We start from the raw sequence: 22,820 nt of genomic DNA, 5'->3' as shown, positions 1-22,820 counted from the left end.
TAAAACTACATTGTTGACGGCAGAGCCAAATCCAAAGGAATCAACATAAAGGTGTGAGCCTTCCTTTTGATAATGTGAGTTGGGCAGAAGTAGATCCCCCATTTTAATTGGAAAGCGAAGAGTATTTTAATTAAGAGATCTAAATTCAAAATTTTAATCACTTCCCATGAAATGTATCTAATATTGAGATAGTGCCATAATTAATTTACTATGTTTAATTTTAAGTGTCTTCACTGGAACATAAATCTGTTGAAATACCAAAAATTTTTTGGACCAAGCTAAACCTCTCAAGTCTCAAATATATATCATTGGTCAACCAGACCTATCTCTGGTTGTTTTTGTTGGATTGGGATTCATAATTTCATATTAATGTCACAAATTTAAGTTAAAGGGTCCATCTTATATACTCCCTCCCTCCGTTAAAAAATGAAAGGCCTTTTTTGAGAGATTAGGTGTTAAAAATATAAGACAATTTTAATATTTTAAAGTATAATCATTACTTTTTTTTAAAAGGCCTTATTGAAAAATCTTATATGTAGAGGTAAATATGAAAAGATAAAGTTAATTTAAAATAAATAACTACTTTATTGAGGGGTGAGATTTAGTTAAAAATATCTTATATTTTTTAATGAAAGGAGTACAATAATATAATTTCATAAGCAAATGCTCTCCAGCAGCTTTCTCTTAATCTGGGAATTAAAGGTGGGGCATTTATGAAAATATTAATATTAATAATCCCAATCTCCTACTCCTACACGATATATCGCAGGGGTAACGTTTATTTTATATAAGCTTTTTTAAATACCATGTCAGCTCTAAGCTTAATATAATTTTTTTTTAAACCATCGGATAAACTTTTAAGAACCTCCAACTCAATCGGTGTTGTTGGAATTGACAAAACTAAATGCAGCATATGATGTCATGGGCTACGAAGACATAAATGTTAGATATCTTAACTTAATTTCTTTAGGACCTTTTTTTTTTTTTTCCCCAGTGACTAACGAAATTTAGGTATTAATTGAAACAGTGCACCTGTTCAGCTGTTTCAATCTCAAAGTGGGAAAGAGTCTAAAACCATGGTTGTAATATTAAGGTCCGAGCATTGTAGAGACAAATGGTGCCTTATAAATTCTGATCCCCAGATTAGTTCTCTTAACATACTGCCTGTTTAGCGTTTATCATCTCTTACAACAATTCCCCCCAACAACATGGTGGCAGCTGCCTCCGATTCCACAGCAAATCTCGCCGTCAATGATCATCCCAAGTTAGCCGGGAAAGTAGCCATCATCACCGGTGGCGCAAGCGGTATCGGAGAAGCTACGGCGCGTCTGTTTGCCAACGAGGGTGCACTTATAATAGTAATCGCTGACATTCAAGACGAGCTGGGCAAGCAGGTGGCGGCGTCCATCGGAACCGACAAGTGCAGCTACGTCCACTGTGACGTGGCTGACGAGGATGAAGTCAAACACCTCGTGGAATCGACTGTCAATACTTATGGACGACTAGATATCATGTTCAGCAACGCCGGTGTGGCGAGCGCCTCCGAACAGACCATCCTTGACCTCAACTTCTCCGAAATGGACAGGTTATTTGCGGTCAATGTCCGCGGGATGGCGGCGTGTGTGAAGCACGCTGCTCGTGCGATGGTGGAGAAGCAAGTGAGAGGGAGCATAGTGTGCACGGCAAGCGTGGCGGGCAGCAACGGGTTCCCGATAGGGACAGACTACTGCATGTCGAAGCATGCAGTGGTTGGGCTGATACGGTCGGCGAGTGTGCAACTGGCAGCGCGTGGGATAAGGGTGAACAGCGTGTCACCCACGGCAATAGCGACGCCATTGTTGTGTAACGGGATAGGACTGAGCTCGGAAGAGGCCAGAGAGTTCTGTCGAAAATGCGCGAGGTTGGAGGGCGTGGAGCTCACACCCGAACTCCTAGCGAAGTCGGTGCTGTTTCTGGCTTCAAACGACTCGGACTTTATAACCGGTCATGATCTGAAGGTGGACGGAAGCCTTGCGAGTTTCTGAAGGCGGACGCGAGCCTCGGGGTTTCTAAAGTAAAAGTTATGTGAAGTCCCAGATACTGTGTGTTACTTGCTAATAGAATAAGAAATATACGTGATACGGAGAATGAATCTACCTTTTTTTTTTTTTTTCACACCAGAATGAATCCACTTTAATTTTACAAAGTTTGCCTTGTTTGGAGGTCAGAATATTCTATATTTTACAAAAATTATAATAAAATAAGAAAAATAGTTTTTCCCTTTGTTTTTGTGCAAATATTGTTCTAGATTTATTATATAGAGTCTTAGAGGCATTTGGATTTATATATAAACATTAGATTTAACCATTAGATTTGTATAGAGCCTTATAGTAGTTTTTTGTGCAAGTGTTGAACTTAAGAGACAAGTGTTTTATGTGACACAATAGTGACCACTAGATTTAATTGAACAATTGTTAGGAATTTTGTTAGATGATACTCCGAAAGTACTGAATCTCAAAATTTTAGACATATTTTGATAATTTTTAAATGTTAATAAAATTTAATAACTATAATTGAAACATTTATTGATTGAGTAGTGAATTTAAATCACTCACATGATCCAAATCTCTTTTGAATTGCTCAAAGATATTTTCTAATTGAAGAGAATCCTATTCTAGGCAAAAAGTTATTAAATTTGCAAGTTTAAGTAAACTCGTGATAAGAATATAAACTTGAATTGCAAAATCAAATCATAAACTCAAATGAGTTTACCTTCATTAATAAATAATCATTAAAAGTTTATTATTAAATAATTACTATAAAAAATATGAATGTAATTTGATTTAAATATATTTAGAATATAAATTATTAAAATTAAACACATATAAATTGATAAATTATCATACAAAACAGATAAATTTTAAAATATGAAAACTTCTTTTTGTGTTTTTTATTTTTTATTAATATTAATTTTTGCTTTTAAGTTTTTTTTTTCTTTGAATCAAGTCTATAACTTTTGCGATAATTTTTTATGGTAGATACTTAACTCATTAAATTAAAAATAAAAAATCAACGAACCTGCATTTGGTTTAAATTTACGAATTAGTTAACATAATTTTATAAGTTAAAAAAATAAAAATGATAAATTCAGAGATAAACTCGCGAATCCAATCGAGTTTGTATTTAATCTGAATTTATGATTAAATTGACATGATTTATAAATTAAAAATATAAAATTATTAAATTTATAAAGTTAATTCATGAATTTGATAATTATAGTGGATAAGGTCAGACATTAAATGTCATATTTTCTAACAAGAATTCTAATTGATTCACCATATTATAAGAGAAGATCACGTGTCGTTATACCCAATCCTAATTGGTGCACACCATGATCCAATTCTGTCTTGCAATGAAAAAGATGCAGAAAGTCCGACATCTGAAGTCATGGGTTGTATACGTGGACAACATCACTGTTTCTTAGGCCTGAAACATTTGGGCCGTACGCCATCGAGTCAGCCTGCAAAAAGAAACGACATACTTTTTCCCTCTCCTTTCTTTTTCTTTTTTTTTCCCTGAACGAGATTAATAACCGTTCCAGTGTTCCAGTAAGTATTGTCAAAAAAAAAAAAAATTGTAAAAAAAAAAAACATATTTTAAACAGGAAGACATTTTTCTATTGTAATTTTTTCAATCACAATTTAAACTCCAGACTTTGTTTAGCATCAAACTTCTCCCTTTGATCCAACCATATTTAGCATTTGCGATATGAATTTTTTTTTAGTGACATCACAACTTTTTACATTCTCTACGGACAAAAAATTTAAAATAGTAATAAATGATCTAATTATTTTTATTAAAATTTATAAAGTGTTTATCATGAAATTTTGTGATGAAAATAAAACACAGGAGGAACTTTTCAAATGACATTTAATTTAATTAGTTGTAAAAAATATCTATTTCCATTTTTTTATTAGAAAGCATAGCAAACGCTTAAAAATTGACCACACTCTAAAGTTTACTCCAAGGGAATAATCCTGGCCTAAACATAAACCATAAAATTTATCTCATAATTAATCTTTCAAATTCCTGTCATATCAATTAATCAAGTCCTTGTAAAAAAGAACTAATTATTTTAAAGGGATCAATTAATTTAAATTAAATTTTAATTAATTTAAAGAGTCAAATTTTAGAAATTTGCAAGTTTGGTTATCAATTTTTTAATTTAATTGTGATGAATTTATAACTTATTTTTTAAAATTTTAATATAGTTGAAGGATAAGTAAATTTTTTTATTAAAATTTTAAAAAAATTACAAATTAGCTTAAATAAAATTATAAAATTGAGAATTGAACTTATAAATTTTTAAAGTTTGATGCTTTAAAATTAGTTGAGATTTAATTTAAATTAATTATTTTCAAGTGTTATTCTCCATAGATTAGTCCTGATATTTTTTTTTAATATTTATCTCCACGTGGAATTTAGAACTTTTTTGGGATCTGGATTTTTTTTTACAAAAAGAACATTAATTTGATCTAACAATTAAGGAAATTAAAGAAAATAATATCACGTTCAGAGATTTTTTTTTAATAGAAATTCAAAACTCTATTAATGAAAACTAATTCCGTTAAACAAGCTACAAATAATCCGAGGAATCGTTCAGAGAACTCTAGAACTTCTTCTTGGTTTTTTTTTTTTTTTTTCCAAGTAAAAGTTTTATAGTCAATATACTTCAACCAAAGCTTCTTTTCATTTTTATCATATTTGGCATACCCATAAATTAAATATCCACAAAAATGCTTAAAATAGACATAAAATTGGGCCTCATGGATGGAAGATAAATGGTAATTCACAACATCACTAGTAATTAAATTCTTTGATTTTTTTACTAGCGCCTCTTGAAGTGACGCTTTCAATATGTACGGAAAATATAATTATTAAAAATAAATAAAATGAAATAAATTAAAAAATATATGAAATAAATTAAATTATTTTTTCTTTTCATAATAAATATGATAAAGTTTATTAATATATACTATAAATGTGAGAATCATTACATATTTTAAAAAAATTTATAAATTATGATTTTTAATCTTATAAATTAAATTACTCTCTTTTTTTTATAAATGTGATCTAGTATTTCTTTCACTTATCTCATTTTTATTTTTATTTTTTAATTCATTTTATTTTAACAAGCAAACGGAACATAAAAGAGATAACATGGAAGCCACTCAGATATATCGCCAATCTAAGTGGATGGAAGCGCATGATGCGATGAAGACGAAGTTTACAGAATGATCCACTACCCTTTTTTCTTCCTCAACTTTCCAGCTCAAGGCTACCAAACGCTGATCCAATGAAAACGCATTCCCTTACTGCCGAATCACCTTCCTCCACAACTCTACCTCTCTCTGAGTCTGATCCACCATGTTCCGTGCTTCATCCTTCGGCTAGAATATACCTGCACTGATGCATCCATGTACCAGTACCACTCTCGCCTTTCATATTCCATTATTCCTATCTGCAGAATCACTACCTAACCAGTCACCGCTATGCCTTCCGGAGACAAAAATAGCAATACATGCAAAGCGCAAGTCAAGTTCTTTGCTAGTTATATGCAAGACAGAATCCACTGGGCTCGTGTGTGGTCGGTGCAGCGCTATTAATTTTCGGTGATGATAGAGAAATTCTCCTTCATAAAGTTTAGGCTGAAGAAATTATATTGCTGAACCAGTGATGTAGATTAATACCCAGCCATCGTGGTCAATGTGACAGATCCTCTTTTCTCTCTTTTGTAATTCAGTGGGGCTATTTATTTCTTCATGAAATTCCATTCATCCCGCATAATCTAATATTACTGCCGTAAGTTCTTTGGAGGTTCCTTCTTCCATTCATCCAGCATAATCTAATATCACTGCCGTAAGGTCATGTTGATTACTGGCTTGGTATTTTTTTCAAGTGCAATTAATTTTTGGATTCTCAAGACGCAGAGATTTTGGGCCTCAAAAGGTCGAAATCATTGGCACAATACGTTCAAGAATCGCATTTAGTCCATATTCTAATGGAGATGAGTATATATTCCTGACCTGAGCGAGAGGGTTCTCTACAGTGGGGTACAACCCGCCATCCTGAGAGTGACAATTCCTACAAGAGCAACGATTGGTTCTTAATCATTTTCACAACGCAAAAGATCGGGTCTTGCACAATGCCACTCTGTGGAATTTACTCAGCTTAATTATATTAACAGATACATATTATCATCCTAAGAGGTGTATATAATTTTCTGGTAAAAATTCTGTGAGATCTCTCAAACCAGCTTATCCACATCACAAGTGGATACTGTGAAAGCTTAGTGAGACACTGAGATGGACTGGTAGCTATAGAAACACAACCAGTTCCAGGCTATTCATCCCTTACCGTGTTCTTATGTCTTCCACAAAGTCCTTGGGTAAAAATATATTAATGTTTGTCCCCGATGTAAATTGGCTTCCTGTTTTATTTAAAATTACAGAGGAGGAGGACGGATGGGTTACATATCCCAATGAATAGAGTAAATGGTGGAGCCCATTACTTGGATGCTTCAGGCCACCCAACTTGGGGATCTTGAAGATCCATAATAATCCAACCTAACTAGGATTTCTCTACTTATCCACAGCCACATGTTTTTATGATCAAGGATACAAGACTCAAAGCCCTGAAAAGATACTCTTGCTTGCAAGGAATAGAGAAGTTCATTTGGTATCATTCAATCTGACAGCTCTCTCTAATGAGAGCCTCAAAAGAGACAAAAATCACATGACTATTTGGACTCATAAATGGTCTGATGGCTACAAATCGTAATCTTCATAACCAATTTACGTACCCAAATTCAAACATATAAGAATTTTATGATTTTGTTTTAAAGATGTCAAAAAAAATTTAAATCTCTATAGGTTAGGAAAGATTGAAAGGAGGATGGTTAAGAGATAGCGTAGAGGACAAAGCATTGATCTGTCAATATTAGCATTAAGTCACAGTGGACATACCATTATATTGGTGGGACATACTTGAAAAGCTTCTTTAAAACTTTTCCTTCATGCTCAACATCATACTATTATGACTTCTTTCAATTTGCCCACTTGCTTCTTTAAATTTGTGTCTCATCTTCTGATATCAAATCCATTCCCCGATAATAAGTATGGTGACAAATATACACTGCATGGTTGTTCATGCAATAATCTAACGCCAGCTTTGATTCCCAACATGCAAATCATCTTGCTCCTCAACAATATCATCCGCAAAAACACCACTTTATACGTGGCTCATTTTAAACAAATTTGGTTAACTGTGTCATGATTAGCATTTCCACATATTGTAACCCTGTCCTATCAGAAACTAACAGAACAATACAAGGAGGAATTTAATTAATTGGAAGATACGAACATCTAAAGAGATGGGTGGGAGATTTGATCATATTGTAACCCTGTCCTATCAGAAACTAACAGAACAATACAAGGGGGAATTTAATTAATTGGAAAATATGAACATCTAAAGACATGGGTGGAAGATTTGGTTCCTGGATCTTCTCATCCACCCCTCCCCCTTGAAACGGGGAATAACCAACAAGGATAATGATAGCGGTAGAAACTGCCATCCTCATTGTAAGGTGTAAACTAAAGAGATTATTGAGAGTAAATGGTCGCTTTCGCGAAGTCTAGATCTTTCCTCTTCTGTGGGAAACCCCATTTCTCCAGCTTATAAGTACTATTATGCTTATCACTTCCACTATAACAGAAGAATTTCTCGATCTAGTAGCGTTATATACCACAAGCATCCCCATCACTGCTGCAACCAAATTCAGAATAAGATAATACAGTAGTCGAAAGAAGTTCAGAGATGGTAAAGCTTTAAACTTCATTATTTAAACTCCTCTTTTATCTTAGGTTCCAAGACTATTGCTTTGTTCTAAACACAATGAGAAACTTGTAGGATATTGAAGCTCGGTCGAACGTATGGGAAGGTTATGTAGATTGGAGAAACAGGCCTGCCTTGAGAGGACGCCCCGGTGGCATGCTGGCTGCCTCCTTTGTTTTAGGTTAGTGCAGTCTAAGTCCATATTTTATGTTTCTCTGATTTGTTGATAATAAAATATTTGGTCATTGGATATTGGAAACTGAGATATCTTTCAGCTACATGATTCTTTTTATCTGTTTGTTTCACAAAAGGTATTACATACATACACATATATTTAAATGTATATCTATATCTAATTTTTACGCATTGCAAATTACAGCTGTGGAGGTACTGGAAAACCTGGCATATCTTGCCAATGCAAGCAACCTTGTTTTGTATTTGACAAAGTTTATGCACTTTTCGCCGTCCAATTCTTCCAACATTGTCACTAACTTCATGGGAACATCCTTCCTCCTTGCTGTTCTCGGTGGTTTTTTGGCAGATTCCTATTTAACCACCTTTTCCATCTATCTGATAAGCGCTGCAATTGAATTCCTGGTAAGTCGCTAGATTAAAATATATATACAGTTTATTTCTTCATTTTTATTTTATTAACTTTGCCAGAAACATCGATATTCATGTATCTAATTTAGTCCAAAGTTGAGTTTGAATATTAGGCTCAATCAACTAGAAAGGAAAAGAAAAGCTAATTTCAAATTTGCTACAGCATGTTGCACTGTAATAGACTAATAGTTGCTGATAACCGCATGTAGACAGAACTAGAACAAGCCAGATAGCCCTTATAGGTGATGCTTCTAGGCTGTTCGTTCCTCTGGGAGTAAGGAATCGCTACAGGAACATTTATAGGATAATTCTAGAAGAGAGAACCCACAGAACGTAACGTCGTAGTAGGCACGTGAACACCACATGGTCAAGATATGAACAACTTAATTAGAGCATGGCACTAAGCTAGCCCCACCTGCTGATGGCCGTCTTCATCCCCAAAATGAATGAAGAAGATATGAAACCAAACGTTTATAACACTTACTATTCTATGTCGAAATAACCATCCTATGCTAACACCAAACTCTTGCTTTTAAGTTGAAATGTCTGTTAAAATCACTTCTTACTGTTATTTCAAGTCGAACTTAGTTTTCTTCAACAATTAAGTGCATTCTGCAATAACATGATGCATCGAAAAAGTTTCGTTGGTATATGAGATCGAATTTTTTCTTTTTTTACGTGAAATAGGGTTTGTTAGTACTTACAATACAAGCTCATATACCATCACTCAAACCGCCAAGGTGTTTTATGGGAAACACTGAAAGTCTATGCCAGAAAGTTCATGACGGGAAGGCAGCGATACTATTTACAGGCCTTTATTTGGTGGCACTGGGTGTGGGGGGGATAAAAGGTTCTCTTCCTCCTCATGGGGCTCAGCAGTTTGATGAATCTAATTCAGAGGGAAGGAAGCAGAGATCTGCGTTCTTTAATTACTTTGTGTTCAGCCTATCGTGTGGGGGATTAATTGCAGTAACTTTTGTGGTCTGGATTGAAGATAACAAAGGCTGGCAGTGGGGTTTAGGAATCGCAACTGCAGCAATACTGATCTCCATCCCAATTTTTCTCCTTGGAGCTGGGACTTATAGGACCAAAATTCCTACAGGAAGTCCCATCACCACTGTGTTCAAGGTACATCCCGCATAAGCTAAGTAAAACCATATATATTTGTGTTTGTGTTTGTGTACCCGAACGTGTGTGTGTGAAGTTGATTTTTGAAGGAAAGCTAAAGGAGATGCTTTATATTTGCTTACAGGTTGTTACTGCTGCAATTCTCAACAAATGCAAAGCTAGGAATTCAACTAATGCAATAACGAGCATGGCAACAAGTCCATCCCACGCAACTGAAATTAGTAAGGGAGAAGAGAGTAACAATAAAAACAAGGCACAAGACCAAAGCCAGACTTTGACAGAAAGTCTTAAATTCCTTAATGGAGCAGTGATGGAGCCAGTCCGTGCAAACCTTCGATGCACAGCAAGGGAAGTGGAAGAGGTCAAGATAGTAATAAAAGCTCTTCCCATATTTATGTCCACCATCATGCTAAATTGTTGCCTTGCCCAGCTTTCGACATTCTCCGTCCAACAATCTGCCACTATGGATACTAGGCTTGGCTCCTTCAAGGTCCCACCAGCTTCCCTACCTATTTTCCCGGTCATCTTCATCATGATCCTGGCCCCACTCTATAACCATGCCATTGTCCCATTTGCTCGAAAGTTAACGGACACTGAAATGGGGATTACCCATTTACAACGAATTGGGACAGGGCTATTCCTCTCTATTGTGGCAATGGCTGTGGCAGCTTTAGTGGAAATCAAGAGGAAGAAAGTTGCTTCCAGATTTGGCCTGTTAGATTCAGCAAAACCTCTGCCTATTACATTCCTTTGGGTGGCTTTACAGTATTCATTCCTTGGATCCGCAGATCTTTTCACTTTGGCAGGCATGATGGAATTCTTCTTCACAGAAGCACCATTAAGCATGAGGTCGGTGGCCACAGCTCTGTCATGGGCTTCACTAGCCATGGGATACTTCCTCAGCACAGTTCTTGTTTCCGTTGTGAATAGGGTGACTGGGACCTTTGGAGCCATGCCCTGGCTCTCTGGTATCAACTTGAATCACTATCACCTTGAAAGGTTTTACTGGCTCATGTGTGTGCTCAGTGGACTGAACTTTCTCCATTATCTTTTCTGGGTCAATTCCTACAAGTATAGATCAATAAGGCCAGTGCAGTAGAACAAAGACAGCCCTTGGTTTCATGTTTTAGAGAGTTATAAGGCATTGCTCTTTAATCATGGTTATGATACAACTTCCAAATAATGAGAAAGAAGGATAGCAATCTCTAGTTAGTTACCTATTCCATGGGGCCCGCAGTGTAGGTCCTAGTGTCAAAATTCATACTTTTCTGCTTCAATGGCAGTAGGGATCAATATTGGGGTTTGGTGGAGATTCCTTCTTCTATGTATAATTGAATAGCCATTTCTATTTATAATTGTTCAAAAGATCAGTCCGCTAAAAGGACCAGAAACACAAAAAAGTAAGACATTTACAATCAATGACTGACCAATTTGAAAGCTCTCTAATTCACAAACAAAATGAAACCGTTTCTAATGCCTGTTTTTCTTTCATTCTGATCAAATGAGGTCTTGAAAAAATAGAACTGCCGGTTTATATTAACCGAGGGAATTATCTTACAGGGTCCCAACGACGAGCCTAGCTTCTGTACCGTTCTTTATTTAAGTTTACGTTTGGTTTTTTGCGTTGATGGAGGAGTAGGGAAGACAATAAAGTATTGTATGGATATAGGAAACTCGCAATATAGGCCACAGGCTGGGCATGCTTGTTTTGTTGAGGACCGACCGATAAAGTTAAATCATAACGAATCCTAGTGGAAGGGAACAAGACAAAGTGAAGATATGGACGTAGATGGATGCAAAGTTTGACAGGGTCAACGTCAGTGAGACTTGTTAGATATTCTTAGTTGTTTGAAAAAGAGATTGATATTGATAACAGCCATATATATTACTGATAAAGATATAATTATTTAGATTAAAAAAACTCTAAAATTTTAAAAAATAAAACACAATGCAAGGGATTATATTGATAAAAATTAAACTAATTTAAAAATTAATTTATTTTAATTTAACTACATACACACACTAGATTATCCATATATCTTACACATTAAATTATTTTTGAGAGTCAATTTGTATTTTAAAATTTAAAATTTTAAAAAGGACCAAATTAATAAAAAATAAATTTAAAATACTAAATTGATAAAAAATAAATTTAAAGGACCAAATCAATAATTAACACAAACTTAAAGATTAAAAGTTTTATTATCCCATTTAAGAAGTTTTGAAAATACAAAAACTCAATATAATAGTGGAAAGTAAAAAAAATGAAAACTGTGATTATGGTTGGCAAAACTTATTATAACCTACTTGTGGATAGATGGATTTGGATAAAGTACTTAACGAGTGTTTTATGAAGCATGATAATAATAATTTAATTTATTTAATGACTATGAGATATTTTTTTAATATAATAATACTCAAAATATCAAGTTTCAAATTTTCAGAGACGATGAAAAATGTTTTGATCATGATGATTATTTTAAATTTTTTCAGAAAAATATATTTTTACATTTTTTTGCATTAATGAAATTCAACAACTATAATTAAGTTTAACTAAAAAGTGATTATAATTAAGATGTTCATTGAGTAAATGGATTGAAGTCACAAAATCCAAATTTCTAAAATCTAACAATTATAATTAAGAAATTCATTAAATGAATAGATTAAAATCAGTCACCAAATCCAAATTTCCTGTTGACAGTTCTTCATCTTCAGACACCAAAAACAAAGGCTATACCTCATTGAATATGTGGCAATATGCTGTTTTCATTTTTTGTAAAATGTTTTTGAATTGGATTGCAGCCATTTTTCCATTATCCAATCTTTTATGTTAGGCAGCATTTTGTACCGCATCTTTTCTAATAATCATTAATCAAGTTCATCACCCTTTACTTTTATGCTTCGGATGCTCCTTGCTTGACACCTTTCCTTTTTTCCTTTTACTTTTTTTTCACTCGTGACGGGATTTATTTATTTTTAATATTTAAACCCTCTAAAATGATGGGCCCCTAACTATTGGGTCGAGTTTGTGTCACAATTATGGGCCGCGTACTAAGAAAAGCAAGTCAAATATTTCAATTGTTCGTGCATTTAGGACTGCGTTCAAATCATGAAAAAAGAATCCAATTTTATTATACAAACACTGATTTATCTAAGATTTATTTTTTTCTGTTATCAATCAATGTATCGATATTTAATATAAATGGTTAGGAAAAAAAATTAAGATCACAATCAAGATAAAATAAAATAAAGTAAAATATGTATATCACTGTGAGATCGCCTCTTGCAAAATTCTTTCTTTCCTTTTTTTTTTCCTTTTTAACAGAATCAAGTTATACAAAAATCATTTATATCATTGAAAGGTTTATTTTTATTAAATTCAGTCTTATATAATATTTTTTTATGAGCCTAAACCATATGTAAGCTTAAATCCCCTGTGCCTTGACGAAATTTTCAAGAGTATCTTGGTGGTTGGCTCTTGGTTCAGATAACCATTAAGTTAAATAATTATATATATATATATATATATTTTGGATAGAGCCGGTAATTGGATTAAGCCCGACGGGCTAGCCCAAATTGGCCCGAAAAAATTTAAGGCTGGGCTTAAAAAAAGATTTTTTTTATGTTCGGGCCTATTCGGGCCAAGCTCGATCGAGTTCGGGCTTGACCCGAATACATGAATAAAAAAATTATATTTTTTAAAATATATAAAATATAATAAATATTAATTAATTCTTTAAATTTTAGATCATTTTATACTAAAATACCATATATTTGAGTCCTAGACATTGTTTAAGTATTAAAAAATATATTTTATATTTTTATAAAATAAAATAATTAATTTCAAAGTAAAAAAATAATTAAAAATAATTTTAAAAATTAAATTCGGATATTTGGGCAGCCCGAAGTTCAAAGAATTCAGGCCGGGCTTAATTATTGGGGCTTTTCAAAGACATGGGTCTATTCAGGCCGCGAAATAGGCCCGACCCGCCTGAATTTTTGACTTTAATTTTGGACCTAAATTGTCTGTGTGCATGAGGATTTGATTCATTAATAAAAACAAATGGGTCATTATAGATGATAATGATGATGATACGAATATATGATGATGCATCAATGTGTGTGTGCCGTGAGAAGGCCTCCCGCCTCCTGAGTCATCTTCTGAGAAGCCGAACTGAACTCTCTTGTTGCTACTGTGAGATATGCTTTCAGACTTATCGGGGCATACTTGATTTTTGTTTTGAAAAATTGTTTCATATTTTTAAAAATAAAAAATTTTAAAAATTATTTAAATAAGTGTTTTAGATTAAATTATTTTTAAAGCTCTTCTTTTTTTTATTTTTAAAAATAAACAAGGAAAATATCTTAAAGTTGTTTTTATTTTATTTTTTTATTTTCAAAACATAGTTTACTTAAAAAATTTCTATCATAAAACAATATCATTAATTGCTTGTAACTATCATTATCAGTATACTTTTAAATTATAAAATTGTTTTTAAATTAATGAAATATATTTTCAATTTTTTGTTTTGAAAAATAATTCTAAAAATTATATTGCAAAATAAGTTTTAAAAATAAAAAATGATGTCAGAAACCAAATAAGCTCTTAGTTTCCCTGGCTCCTGTATTATTTGTTACACGACTTGTGTCGTTCTTGTTTTATTATGAGCCATGATGCGGGTGCATGCATTATTTATTCTTTACACTAATTTTCGTTATGCTTATAGTAATAGTTAATTTTTAAATTCACTAAACAATCATAATAAGTCATCCACCACATGCAAATCATAAAAAAAAATCATGCATTAAATGAGTCCGACCTACCTATCTATTATGATAAAAATAGCAACTTATTAATAAAGATATTGCTTGATCAATTTATTTATTGGAATTATTAATTAACATGCCCAAATATTTATATTTCATTCTATTATTTTCATATTTTTAATTGATTTTAATATTGATTTATAAATTTTAAAACATTGAGTGTATCTTTTTTGAATCCGCGTACTAAAATAATCCTGCATCGTATTCGCAGGGTGCAATACACTTGCCTTTTATATCATAACTATAATTCTTTCCCCCTGAAAAAGTACATTAAAGTATTAAGGCCTAAACGATACAGTTCATGAAGTTCCGTTCTCTCTAAAATGATGTCAGAAACTCAATAAGCTCTAAAAGGAGGGAAGGATCCCTCATCATTCTTCAACTCCTAAAAGAGGGTAAGAGGGTAATCAAAGATACAATTTTTTTTTTTTATCAAAAGTGTAAGAAAATTTAGGTAAAAGATCAGCTAATACATTCTTTTCTCTCGAAAATGATGAGAGAACTCTTAACTCCCAATCTCTATGGATCAACATCCCTCTGTTATCAATAATATCAATGATGTCTTTGAAACAACGTTTTTCATTGCATCCTCCGGTAACCATCTGTATCATACACATTCATGCCAATGATTCATAACCAAATTTGACAATTGACAATAACGTGTAACTGGAAACCAGTAAATCATGAAACGTAAGCAATTTGCAAAGACAAAAAATAAAGATTGCAATTAATTCAAAGTTATTAAAATAAGGAATTTTCTTATTTGGATTCATCACGTGAAGTTTAAATAACACTATTCCTCCTCATACCGTCCACGTTGCGGCGCGCCCGTGGTTTCTTGGACGTTCTTTAAAACTGCTTTTTATAACGGTCACACTTTTGGAACCCAGGATACCGAAAATCCTTGACAGTAAACAACATAGTTCTCTGTTCCGATTGCAGCAAAACAACAATCAGGTATAAAGTTTGAATTTTTTGAGGCAGAAGTTCATTTTCTATTGTGAATTTGTGTGAAATCTTTCTGTTTTGGCTTCAGGGGTTTCTGGGAACCCGTTCTATACTCTGTTCGCAGTTCTTGCCTCACAGCTGCTTTTTTTTTTTTTTAAGCCTTTTATTCTCTCGGCTTGCCTTAATTCGAAGAGGTCACCAAAACTTGACTTATCAAATTATTTATATTGTATTTGTCAATTCTTGCGGGGGGGAATTACGTCGAACAATACGAGTAAACGGACCCGACAATTATATAGCTTTCTTCTTTATATTCTACTTAGCTAATTTGTTTCTAGGTTTTATCTGTCAGAACAAGATGTTAGCTGGAACCACCTTGACGAAATTTTCAAGAGTCATCTTGTTGGTTGGCTTTGGATTCAGACAAACTGTATCACAAGTATTGTAATGCATGCGCAAATAGGATTTTTCATTGAAAAGAACGGGTCATTATTGATGGCGATGCATATGAAGAATAGCATGATACAATAAAATCATATTAATGACAGAAAATATACCTGAAAAAAAGTGAGGGGTCCATGCTGTTGAAGAGAAGAGAAGTGGCAACTCACTTGGACCAAAAAAATCCTCAATAACTGTTTTTAAAGACATGAAAATAGAGGGTTTGGTTTGGGTGCTTATTTCTAGTTGACATTAAAATTGGATTAAATAGGATTATTGACTTCAAATTTGGTTGTGGGTTGAAACATCTTCGAAAATAACTTGAATTCTACATGATTTATTCAATTAGACCAAACTTATTTAATAAAGTGTAAAAATTACTATTTAATATCAATGATTGTGTTTGTGATTAAATTTGACTATTGATAAATGCTAATCCATACATAATAATAAAATTATTCTTACATAGCGTGTATGTGTATCTGTCATGCTGATTGGCTTTTGATTCAGACAAACAATATGATACTTCACTCTCTTGAAAGATAGGGAAGAACTATGTGCATGCGAATATTATTTTTTCAATGGTACAGATGGATCCTTATTAATCGTGATGTACAAGCAAATTGTGAAAAGGTCTCTCAAGTCATCTTTGCTGGGTCTGCATTTAAAGCCTAACCTTGTTCTGCCGGTTGCTCTGAATTCTGACAATAATCTTTCTTCTTGCCACCTCTATCCCCTCTCATATTTTTTTCCCTTTTAAAGACTCGTAAGTTTCCTCAGCTCCATGTGTGTGTGAGATGCCGGTGGAATTTTAATGCATGCTTTTCACATGCACACGGCGTGCCCTTAACACAAAAGATCAGAATATAAGAATGGCGTTCACAGAACTCAAGATCTGATTGTTTAGTACTCTTCTATGGCTGTAAAAGTTAATAACTTGGGAGGACTTTTGGGTATCTCCTTTGGTTAATTCTTTTTCTTAACACGATGATGTTTAAAATTTGCCTTCATTTTGTCTGCTCTCTTATCGATGAGAGAAAATAGACAATAGTTTTTTCCCCAGGTCCTTTCACCCCATTCTATATCTCTATATCCAATTGGTAACCGATATGATTCTAGATGTGAATATTAATTTCTTTTCTGTTTTGTCGAATGTAATTTATTTTTCTTTTCCTATTGGAATCAACTTTAGAATTTGCAATTAGCACGTATTTGTGAAGACTTGACCTTTTGTATATATGTATCTTGCGTATCAGTGGTTGGATGGAACATCCACCGCAAATTGCATTTTGTTCTACCACGCATTCTTCTCACTTTCAAACTTCTATCTTATTGGGTTGATGATATGCTCATAAAATTTTAGACGCAGGTGAAGTGCAAATGGGGAATCTTTTCTGTTGTGTACAAGTTGGACAATCCACAGTGGCTATAAAAGAACGATTTGGGAGGTTTGAAGATGTACTTGAGCCAGGTTGCCATTGCATGCCGTGGATTCTTGGAAGTCAAGTTTCTGGCCATCTCTCTCTTAGGCTACAGCAACTGGATATCCGATGTGAGACCAAGACAAAGGTTTGTTATTCTCTGACTTCCGTTATAATTAGATCATCCCATGCCTATAAACGACCAACATCACATCCTTTTATTTATTGAAGAAAATAAAACAAAAAAAAAAATTGGATGAAATCCTTGAGCTCAATCTTTGAATTTCACCTCCACTGTCAAATTAGTGCTTATTACGATGCATGAATTTTTTTTAGTGATATACAGTTGATTGGTGTTTGTGGTCATTTGCTTTCAGGATAATGTATTTGTTAATGTTGTTGCTTCTGTCCAATACCGCGCTCTGGCTGACAAGGCCTTTGATGCATATTACAAACTAAGCAATACAAGGTCCCAAATCCAGGCCTATGTTTTTGATGGTATAAACCAGAACATTCCTTGATGTTGCAAATGCTAACTAAGCCAATTTGCTATTTATCAGCTGAGATGAAACTGCCTTTCTCATTGCAGTAATCAGAGCAAGTGTTCCAAAGCTAGATTTGGATGATGCTTTTGAGCAGAAAAATGAAATTGCAAAAGCTGTGGAGGAAGAACTTGAAAAGGTAAATTTTTATGATACTCATTAATATTGTGAACTTTGAAGTTGTTTGACTTGATTCTGATTTTTTATTTTTTCAACAGGCTATGTCAGCTTATGGCTATGAAATTGTTCAAACACTAATTGTTGATATAGAGCCAGATGAGCATGTCAAGCGGGCTATGAATGAAATCAATGCTGGTATATTATATGTGCATTATGTCACTCTTACATGTTATTTTCATTCATTCTCCACGGCCTATCAGGTCTTTATTACACGCATGAATTAATGAAAACCTATTGAAGACTCTCTCTCCAGTGTTAGATCCTCAATCTGATATGTTGCTTGATATTGTTGGTGTCTTATTGCCTTGTTTTAGCTGGCAGAATTGGTGAAATTTTTATTTTTTATTTTTTTGCTTTTGATCATCTCCTAATAATTTCTTTTTATCTCAGCTGCGAGATTGAGGGTGGCAGCTAATGAGAAGGCAGAGGCAGAGAAGATTGTGCAAATTAAGCGAGCTGAGGGTGAGGCAGAGTCCAAGTATCTCTCTGGACTGGGTATTGCTAGGCAACGTCAAGCAATTGTGGATGGCTTAAGAGACAGTGTGCTTGGATTCTCAGTAAATGTACCTGGAACCACTGCTAAAGATGTGATGGACATGGTGCTTGTGACTCAGTATTTTGATACCATGAAAGAAATTGGTGCTGCCTCCAAGTCTTCTGCTGTGTTCATTCCCCATGGACCTGGTGCTGTTCGCGATGTTGCCACTCAAATTCGGGATGGACTTCTTCAGGCTTCTCATCAGTAGCTTCTGTGTCACCAAGCTCTTTTGTCTGGTTTGTACAGCAATATGGATGATATTGTATTGACCATTAGCGTGGTGGGTATCTGTGAACTATGCTTTCTGATCTTGTTATGTGGCAGCATTAAGTGTTACTGTAGATATGAGTTCTCTAGATTTGTAGACCATGCCCCTTTTAAATATTCTGCTTGGGATACTCAAACTATCAATTCCCCCTACAGATTACTTGTTTTCTATGGTGTAAAAGGCGCTTTCAAGGAAATTTCTTTTGTTTTGTTTACCTCTGGATGTTACATCATGCTAAATCATGTTACATGGCTCACAGTTGCCAGCATGGTAAATGATAGGATGAGAAATTGTTGCTGTTGTTTTCTGATGATTTCTGTTTGATGAAACTGATCTCAAAAATATTTGGTACTATCATTGTGTTTATTCATAAGAGTTGTCAAGAACTCTTTCCTAGGTCCTCAACCCTTCAGAGAAACACTCAGCATGGCATGTATGGCATCTCATACTGTTCTACAATATTGATTAAAATGGATAGTAATAAAAAATGATAACTTCCATCATGCGTGCAAGATAATATAATGGCTTTTCTCCTTGAGATTGACTAGGGTGCTAGAGCCAGGGAGAGTCCAATCTTAGGAAGTTTACTTGTGGCCCTAAAATCAATTTCTCCAGCCATGGATATACAAATTCTCTGCCAGAACTGTTGCTGAATTAGCGCACCCGCCTTGCCGTAAGTGTCAAGTCGAGCCTTCACCATTGTGCAAGGTAACAATGCGTGCTGAGCACCAATTGTCACACCAGTTTCATTCAGTGAGATCCTATGCTTCACCTCTGCTGCTATGGCTGTCTTAGTCAGAGGGTTCACTTCATGATAAAATGATGCTTTCACTGTGTCAAACCTGTCATGCCTGCATCAAACCAAACTTCAGAATCTCATGATAGTTTCACAAAGATCCAGCTAAAACTAATCATGCGCAGTTTAAGTGGACATTTTGAACTTGTGTGTGGGGCTATATGTTTTGAAGCTCACATGGTCATAGAAGCAACAAGGAACGCGGTGTTGAAGCTGAAACCAACATTCATTTTCCTGAATTCCCTTGTTGAGATGTCGTAAGCAAGTTTGGTCCCCAAAGATAGAATATCTGTTCCTATAAGACCAGAGAAGTTGACAACAGGGTCATATCCTCTTTCAAGGTTTCCTATTAATCCAATGCACCCAGTAATCCCAGTGTAGTTACTCAGGTATTGCAGTTCCACCTGTGATCATCAAAATTCAAATGAACTAAGAAATAAGGATGACCATGAAGATTGAGTCATCTTCAAAGATTATATCAACGAGTTTAAATTCTAAAGCAAATATGATATCTAGAACATAAGAAGAAAGCCTTTTAAGTTCAAAGGTAATTTTACATGAAAGTGCATAAATAATTTTTGACTAAAGTATACATTTAGTCTTTTAACTGTACTTTTAGTGTATTAATTTTATAAAGTGTCTTTTTAATTTTTTAACCCCAACACTGTTAGTTTTATCTCAATAAATTTTTACATTGAACTTTCAAATATTAACAAAACTTTTTCAGATATTGACATATTTAGTTTAATTTTTTAAAATAATAATAATTAATATAAAAAATAGTTATTTGAAGGTAATGATATTAGGGTTAAAGGATTAAAAAGATACTTAACAAAATTAAATTTTTATATAAAGTTAGAGGACTAAAATTATACTTTAACCATAATTTTATTATATCTTGCAAGTTAGAAAAATTTTACCTTTCCGGAATCAGGTAGCGTAAAATTGAAAAGACTTCTTAGTCCAGGAACAATTTCTTCTACTGTTATAGTTGCAACAAAAAAGACACTATGGTCAGCTGTTAAAATTCCACGGCTATTATTTCCATTTTCAGGTATAATATTTAGGACCAAGGCTGTTATTTCTCATAACTTTTTTTTTGCTAACAGATTTTTTTTCAAGCTATGAGGTAGGGAGCAAAAAAAAAAAAAAAAAGGAGCTGATATTTCAATTACCTTGACAGGAAAGATCTAGATTCCAGTCCATGAATTGGTAGTGAAAGTGAATTGGTGGCTGGTGAGCGTAGTCCTTGTGAAGAACATCTTGAAATTACACGTGTTAGAATGTTAAAGACAATGAAACTTCAAGATCACTAACTATATCAGGTTCAGTGGAAAAAAAAATCAACAAGGCAAAGAATCTGAAAGAAAAGAAGATCATCCTCAAACCTTTGGCCCTTTTCCCAATATCAAAATATAAGCCCGGACACTTGCTCATTTCGCTAAGAACACTGCATAGAAATCAATATTCTATTCTGAGATGCGCCTGGTTTGATTTGGTAGGCTCGAGAATTTATTGGAAAATGATGGAAGGAAATGACGAAATTTCCTCTCGTGCAAACAGACATTTAATTGAACAGTGTCCAATCTCCAAACGAAATTTCCAACGAACCCGTTGGGGGTACTGTTTATGTGAGTCAAGACGGTGGCGCATAGAGAAAGAGTAAGACTTAAGCTAGGCGGTCTCAGTGCTGAAGTTGGTATAGTTAGCTTAGAGTAATTTGGCCTGTAAATCTCGGTCCTATGCAAATTATTGTTGACAATCATCCTTGCTTTGCTCTTAAGCTGATTTCAGAATTATGGTACACATTTGGAAGCATTTAATCTCCTATTCTTATCACTGTTTAACAAGTCTTTACAAATCAAAATTAACAAAACTAAGATCAAACCCTACAAACACATACCGAACACCAAGTCTTTCAATCTGAAGATGCATTACACATATTAGAAGGTACATTTGCGAACTCCAGAATTTTGCTACAAATTTTGCATCTCATGCTTCTTCACAACAACTTCTTCGTGTTCATGTTCATCTATTTCTTCAGTCTCCATATAGATTGCCATGGATTTGGATTTTGTTCCCTCTGGAAAGCGTAGACCTAGATAATTTAAGGGAAGTATAATTGCTGTGACACAATTTTCTCCCTAACAAGGCGATTAACTGAAAACTGACAATGGCGGAAGGTATAAAATTCTCTTCTCAGAAACGGAGCTTTAAGGAAACTTGACAATCTGCCAAGAACAGCGTCACAAGAAGGTACTATTTTTGGCTACATTTTGGAGTACTGGAAATCTTCACTCCCACGCGTTCTAGTCAACATGGATAATATTCTTTACCAATTTCTTTTTTAAAGCTCAGATGATATTCTCACACAGTCAATTTACTCTCATTTAAGAGTAAGTTACAAATAACTTTGTAGTTTGTTAAAAAAAAAAAAAGATTTTTAAATTTCATTTAAGGTTACATATGCGTCTGTTATTGACTAAAATAGTTTTATTTAATTTAAATATATTTTTTTAATTAATATCAATAAATATAATATATGTTTATATTTTTAAGATAAATAAAGTATCATTTTGTATATATATGAAAAATTATGCTACGTTGTTACAGCCAAAAAGATCCATATAATATAATCTAATGATTACAATCGTGAAAGGAGCATACCCATAAGGCTATAATTTAAGCTGTATGCTATAAAAATAAAAAGTATACGGTTTCAAGTAAGGGAAGCAAATAAGTCGGTCGTCTGTACAATTGACTACGAAGAGTATTGCCCATCATATGGACAAGCCACTCCGTTTTGTGCCGCATTAGTTGAAAAGTCACAGCATATAATGAAACATACGAGCATCTTTTTTCCTGGAAGTGAGAATGGGTATAAATTTTTTTTATTCATATTTTTTTCCTGAAATTTGTAAGAATAAAATAGGAGGATTCTACTTTTTAATTACAAGATCATAATATTGTAGAGGAGAAATTAATAATTAAATTTCTGATCTGGTTTATGTATTTTTAGTCACAAAGTCATAATACGTACTATAGGCTTGCTGGTAGTTTTATAGAGAAGCCATTTTCTGGTTTGGATCCATGAATGGCCTCTGTACTGGTCTTGTATAGGTTGATTTATGTAATACAAATTAGGTTGACGACACAGAAAGAAAAAAGGGGGGGGGGGCTATGAAATTGTTTCATGGTTTTGAATTTCACCATAGACAATTTCTACTCTTGGCCACTGATCTGTGATTATCCTGCG

General features: G+C 33.8%; 4 protein-coding genes across 7 annotated transcripts; 3 read left to right on the top strand and 1 right to left on the bottom strand.

The window, feature by feature from the left end:
• Window positions 1-1,071: 1,071 nt before the first annotated feature.
• Window positions 1,072-2,262, top strand: LOC129321072 ((-)-isopiperitenol/(-)-carveol dehydrogenase, mitochondrial-like). The gene has a single exon (XM_054966800.1). The coding sequence runs from the start codon at window positions 1,209-1,211 to the stop codon at window positions 2,022-2,024; it is 816 nt and encodes a 271-aa protein (XP_054822775.1). The 5' UTR covers window positions 1,072-1,208; the 3' UTR covers window positions 2,025-2,262.
• Window positions 2,263-7,713: 5,451 nt separating this feature from the next.
• On the top strand, window positions 7,714-11,022 carry LOC129319964 (protein NRT1/ PTR FAMILY 4.6-like). Its single transcript, XM_054965077.1, has 5 exons — window positions 7,714-7,857; window positions 7,948-8,053; window positions 8,252-8,469; window positions 9,163-9,603; window positions 9,728-11,022. Exons 1-5 carry the CDS (start codon window positions 7,855-7,857, stop codon window positions 10,700-10,702), a joined length of 1,743 nt encoding a protein of 580 aa, XP_054821052.1. The 5' UTR covers window positions 7,714-7,854; the 3' UTR covers window positions 10,703-11,022.
• A 4,205-nt stretch (window positions 11,023-15,227) lies between these two features.
• Window positions 15,228-18,982, top strand: LOC129320344 (hypersensitive-induced reaction 1 protein). 4 transcript variants are annotated; one of them, XM_054965762.1, is made up of 6 exons: window positions 15,228-15,387; window positions 17,183-17,388; window positions 17,618-17,738; window positions 17,830-17,921; window positions 18,001-18,097; window positions 18,353-18,982. In XM_054965762.1, the coding sequence occupies exons 2-6, from the start codon at window positions 17,200-17,202 to the stop codon at window positions 18,706-18,708; spliced, it is 855 nt and encodes a 284-aa protein (XP_054821737.1). In that variant the 5' UTR covers window positions 15,228-15,387; window positions 17,183-17,199; the 3' UTR covers window positions 18,709-18,982. The 4 variants fall into 4 exon arrangements, with proteins under 4 accessions (XP_054821737.1, XP_054821739.1, XP_054821738.1 ...); XM_054965764.1 differs by having other exon boundaries at window positions 15,237-15,387; window positions 17,189-17,388; XM_054965763.1 differs by lacking the exon at window positions 15,228-15,387 and adding an exon at window positions 16,305-16,585.
• A 116-nt stretch (window positions 18,983-19,098) lies between these two features.
• On the bottom strand, window positions 19,099-21,941 carry LOC129320346 (mitochondrial outer membrane protein porin of 36 kDa-like). Its single transcript, XM_054965765.1, has 5 exons — window positions 20,953-21,941; window positions 20,740-20,826; window positions 20,485-20,546; window positions 19,742-19,968; window positions 19,099-19,619 (listed from the first exon to the last, which is right to left on the bottom strand). The coding sequence occupies exons 1-5, from the start codon at window positions 20,999-21,001 to the stop codon at window positions 19,313-19,315; spliced, it is 732 nt and encodes a 243-aa protein (XP_054821740.1). The 5' UTR covers window positions 21,002-21,941; the 3' UTR covers window positions 19,099-19,312.
• Window positions 21,942-22,820: the final 879 nt, after the last annotated feature.

The sequence above is a fragment of the Prosopis cineraria genome, unplaced genomic scaffold (genome assembly GCF_029017545.1).
Source record: "Prosopis cineraria cultivar Desert tree isolate PC_DT_omini unplaced genomic scaffold, ASM2901754v1 PC9, whole genome shotgun sequence".
Lineage (NCBI taxonomy): Eukaryota > Viridiplantae > Streptophyta > Magnoliopsida > Fabales > Fabaceae > Prosopis > Prosopis cineraria.
This window is presented reverse-complemented; position numbering and strand designations above follow the sequence as displayed.

What these genes read in the sequence shown, in the direction of transcription:
- LOC129320344 (XM_054965761.1), top strand. Translation starts at nt 16,736, where the DNA reads ATGGCTGTAAAAGTTAATAACTTGGGAGGACTTTTGG. An exon ending in TAACTTGGGAGGACTTTTGG is followed by an intron (nt 16,773 to 17,182) that starts GTATCTCCTTTG and finishes ATAAAATTTTAG; the next exon opens with ACGCAGGTGAAGTGCAAATG. An exon ending in CCAGGCCTATGTTTTTGATG is followed by an intron (nt 17,739 to 17,829) that starts GTATAAACCAGA and finishes TTCTCATTGCAG; the next exon opens with TAATCAGAGCAAGTGTTCCA.
- LOC129320346 (XM_054965765.1), bottom strand. Translation starts at nt 21,001, where the DNA reads ATGAGCAAGTGTCCGGGCTTATATTTTGATATTGGGAAAAGGGCCAAA. An exon ending in TCTAGATCTTTCCTGTCAAG is followed by an intron (nt 20,547 to 20,739) that starts GTAATTGAAATA and finishes CAACTATAACAG; the next exon opens with TAGAAGAAATTGTTCCTGGA. An exon ending in CGCTACCTGATTCCGGAAAG is followed by an intron (nt 19,969 to 20,484) that starts GTAAAATTTTTC and finishes TGATGATCACAG; the next exon opens with GTGGAACTGCAATACCTGAG.
- LOC129319964 (XM_054965077.1), top strand. An exon ending in GGCTGCCTCCTTTGTTTTAG is followed by an intron (nt 8,054 to 8,251) that starts GTTAGTGCAGTC and finishes TGCAAATTACAG; the next exon opens with CTGTGGAGGTACTGGAAAAC. An exon ending in CCATCACCACTGTGTTCAAG is followed by an intron (nt 9,604 to 9,727) that starts GTACATCCCGCA and finishes ATTTGCTTACAG; the next exon opens with GTTGTTACTGCTGCAATTCT.
- LOC129321072 (XM_054966800.1), top strand. Translation starts at nt 1,209, where the DNA reads ATGGTGGCAGCTGCCTCCGATTCCACAGCAAATCTCGCCGTCAATGAT.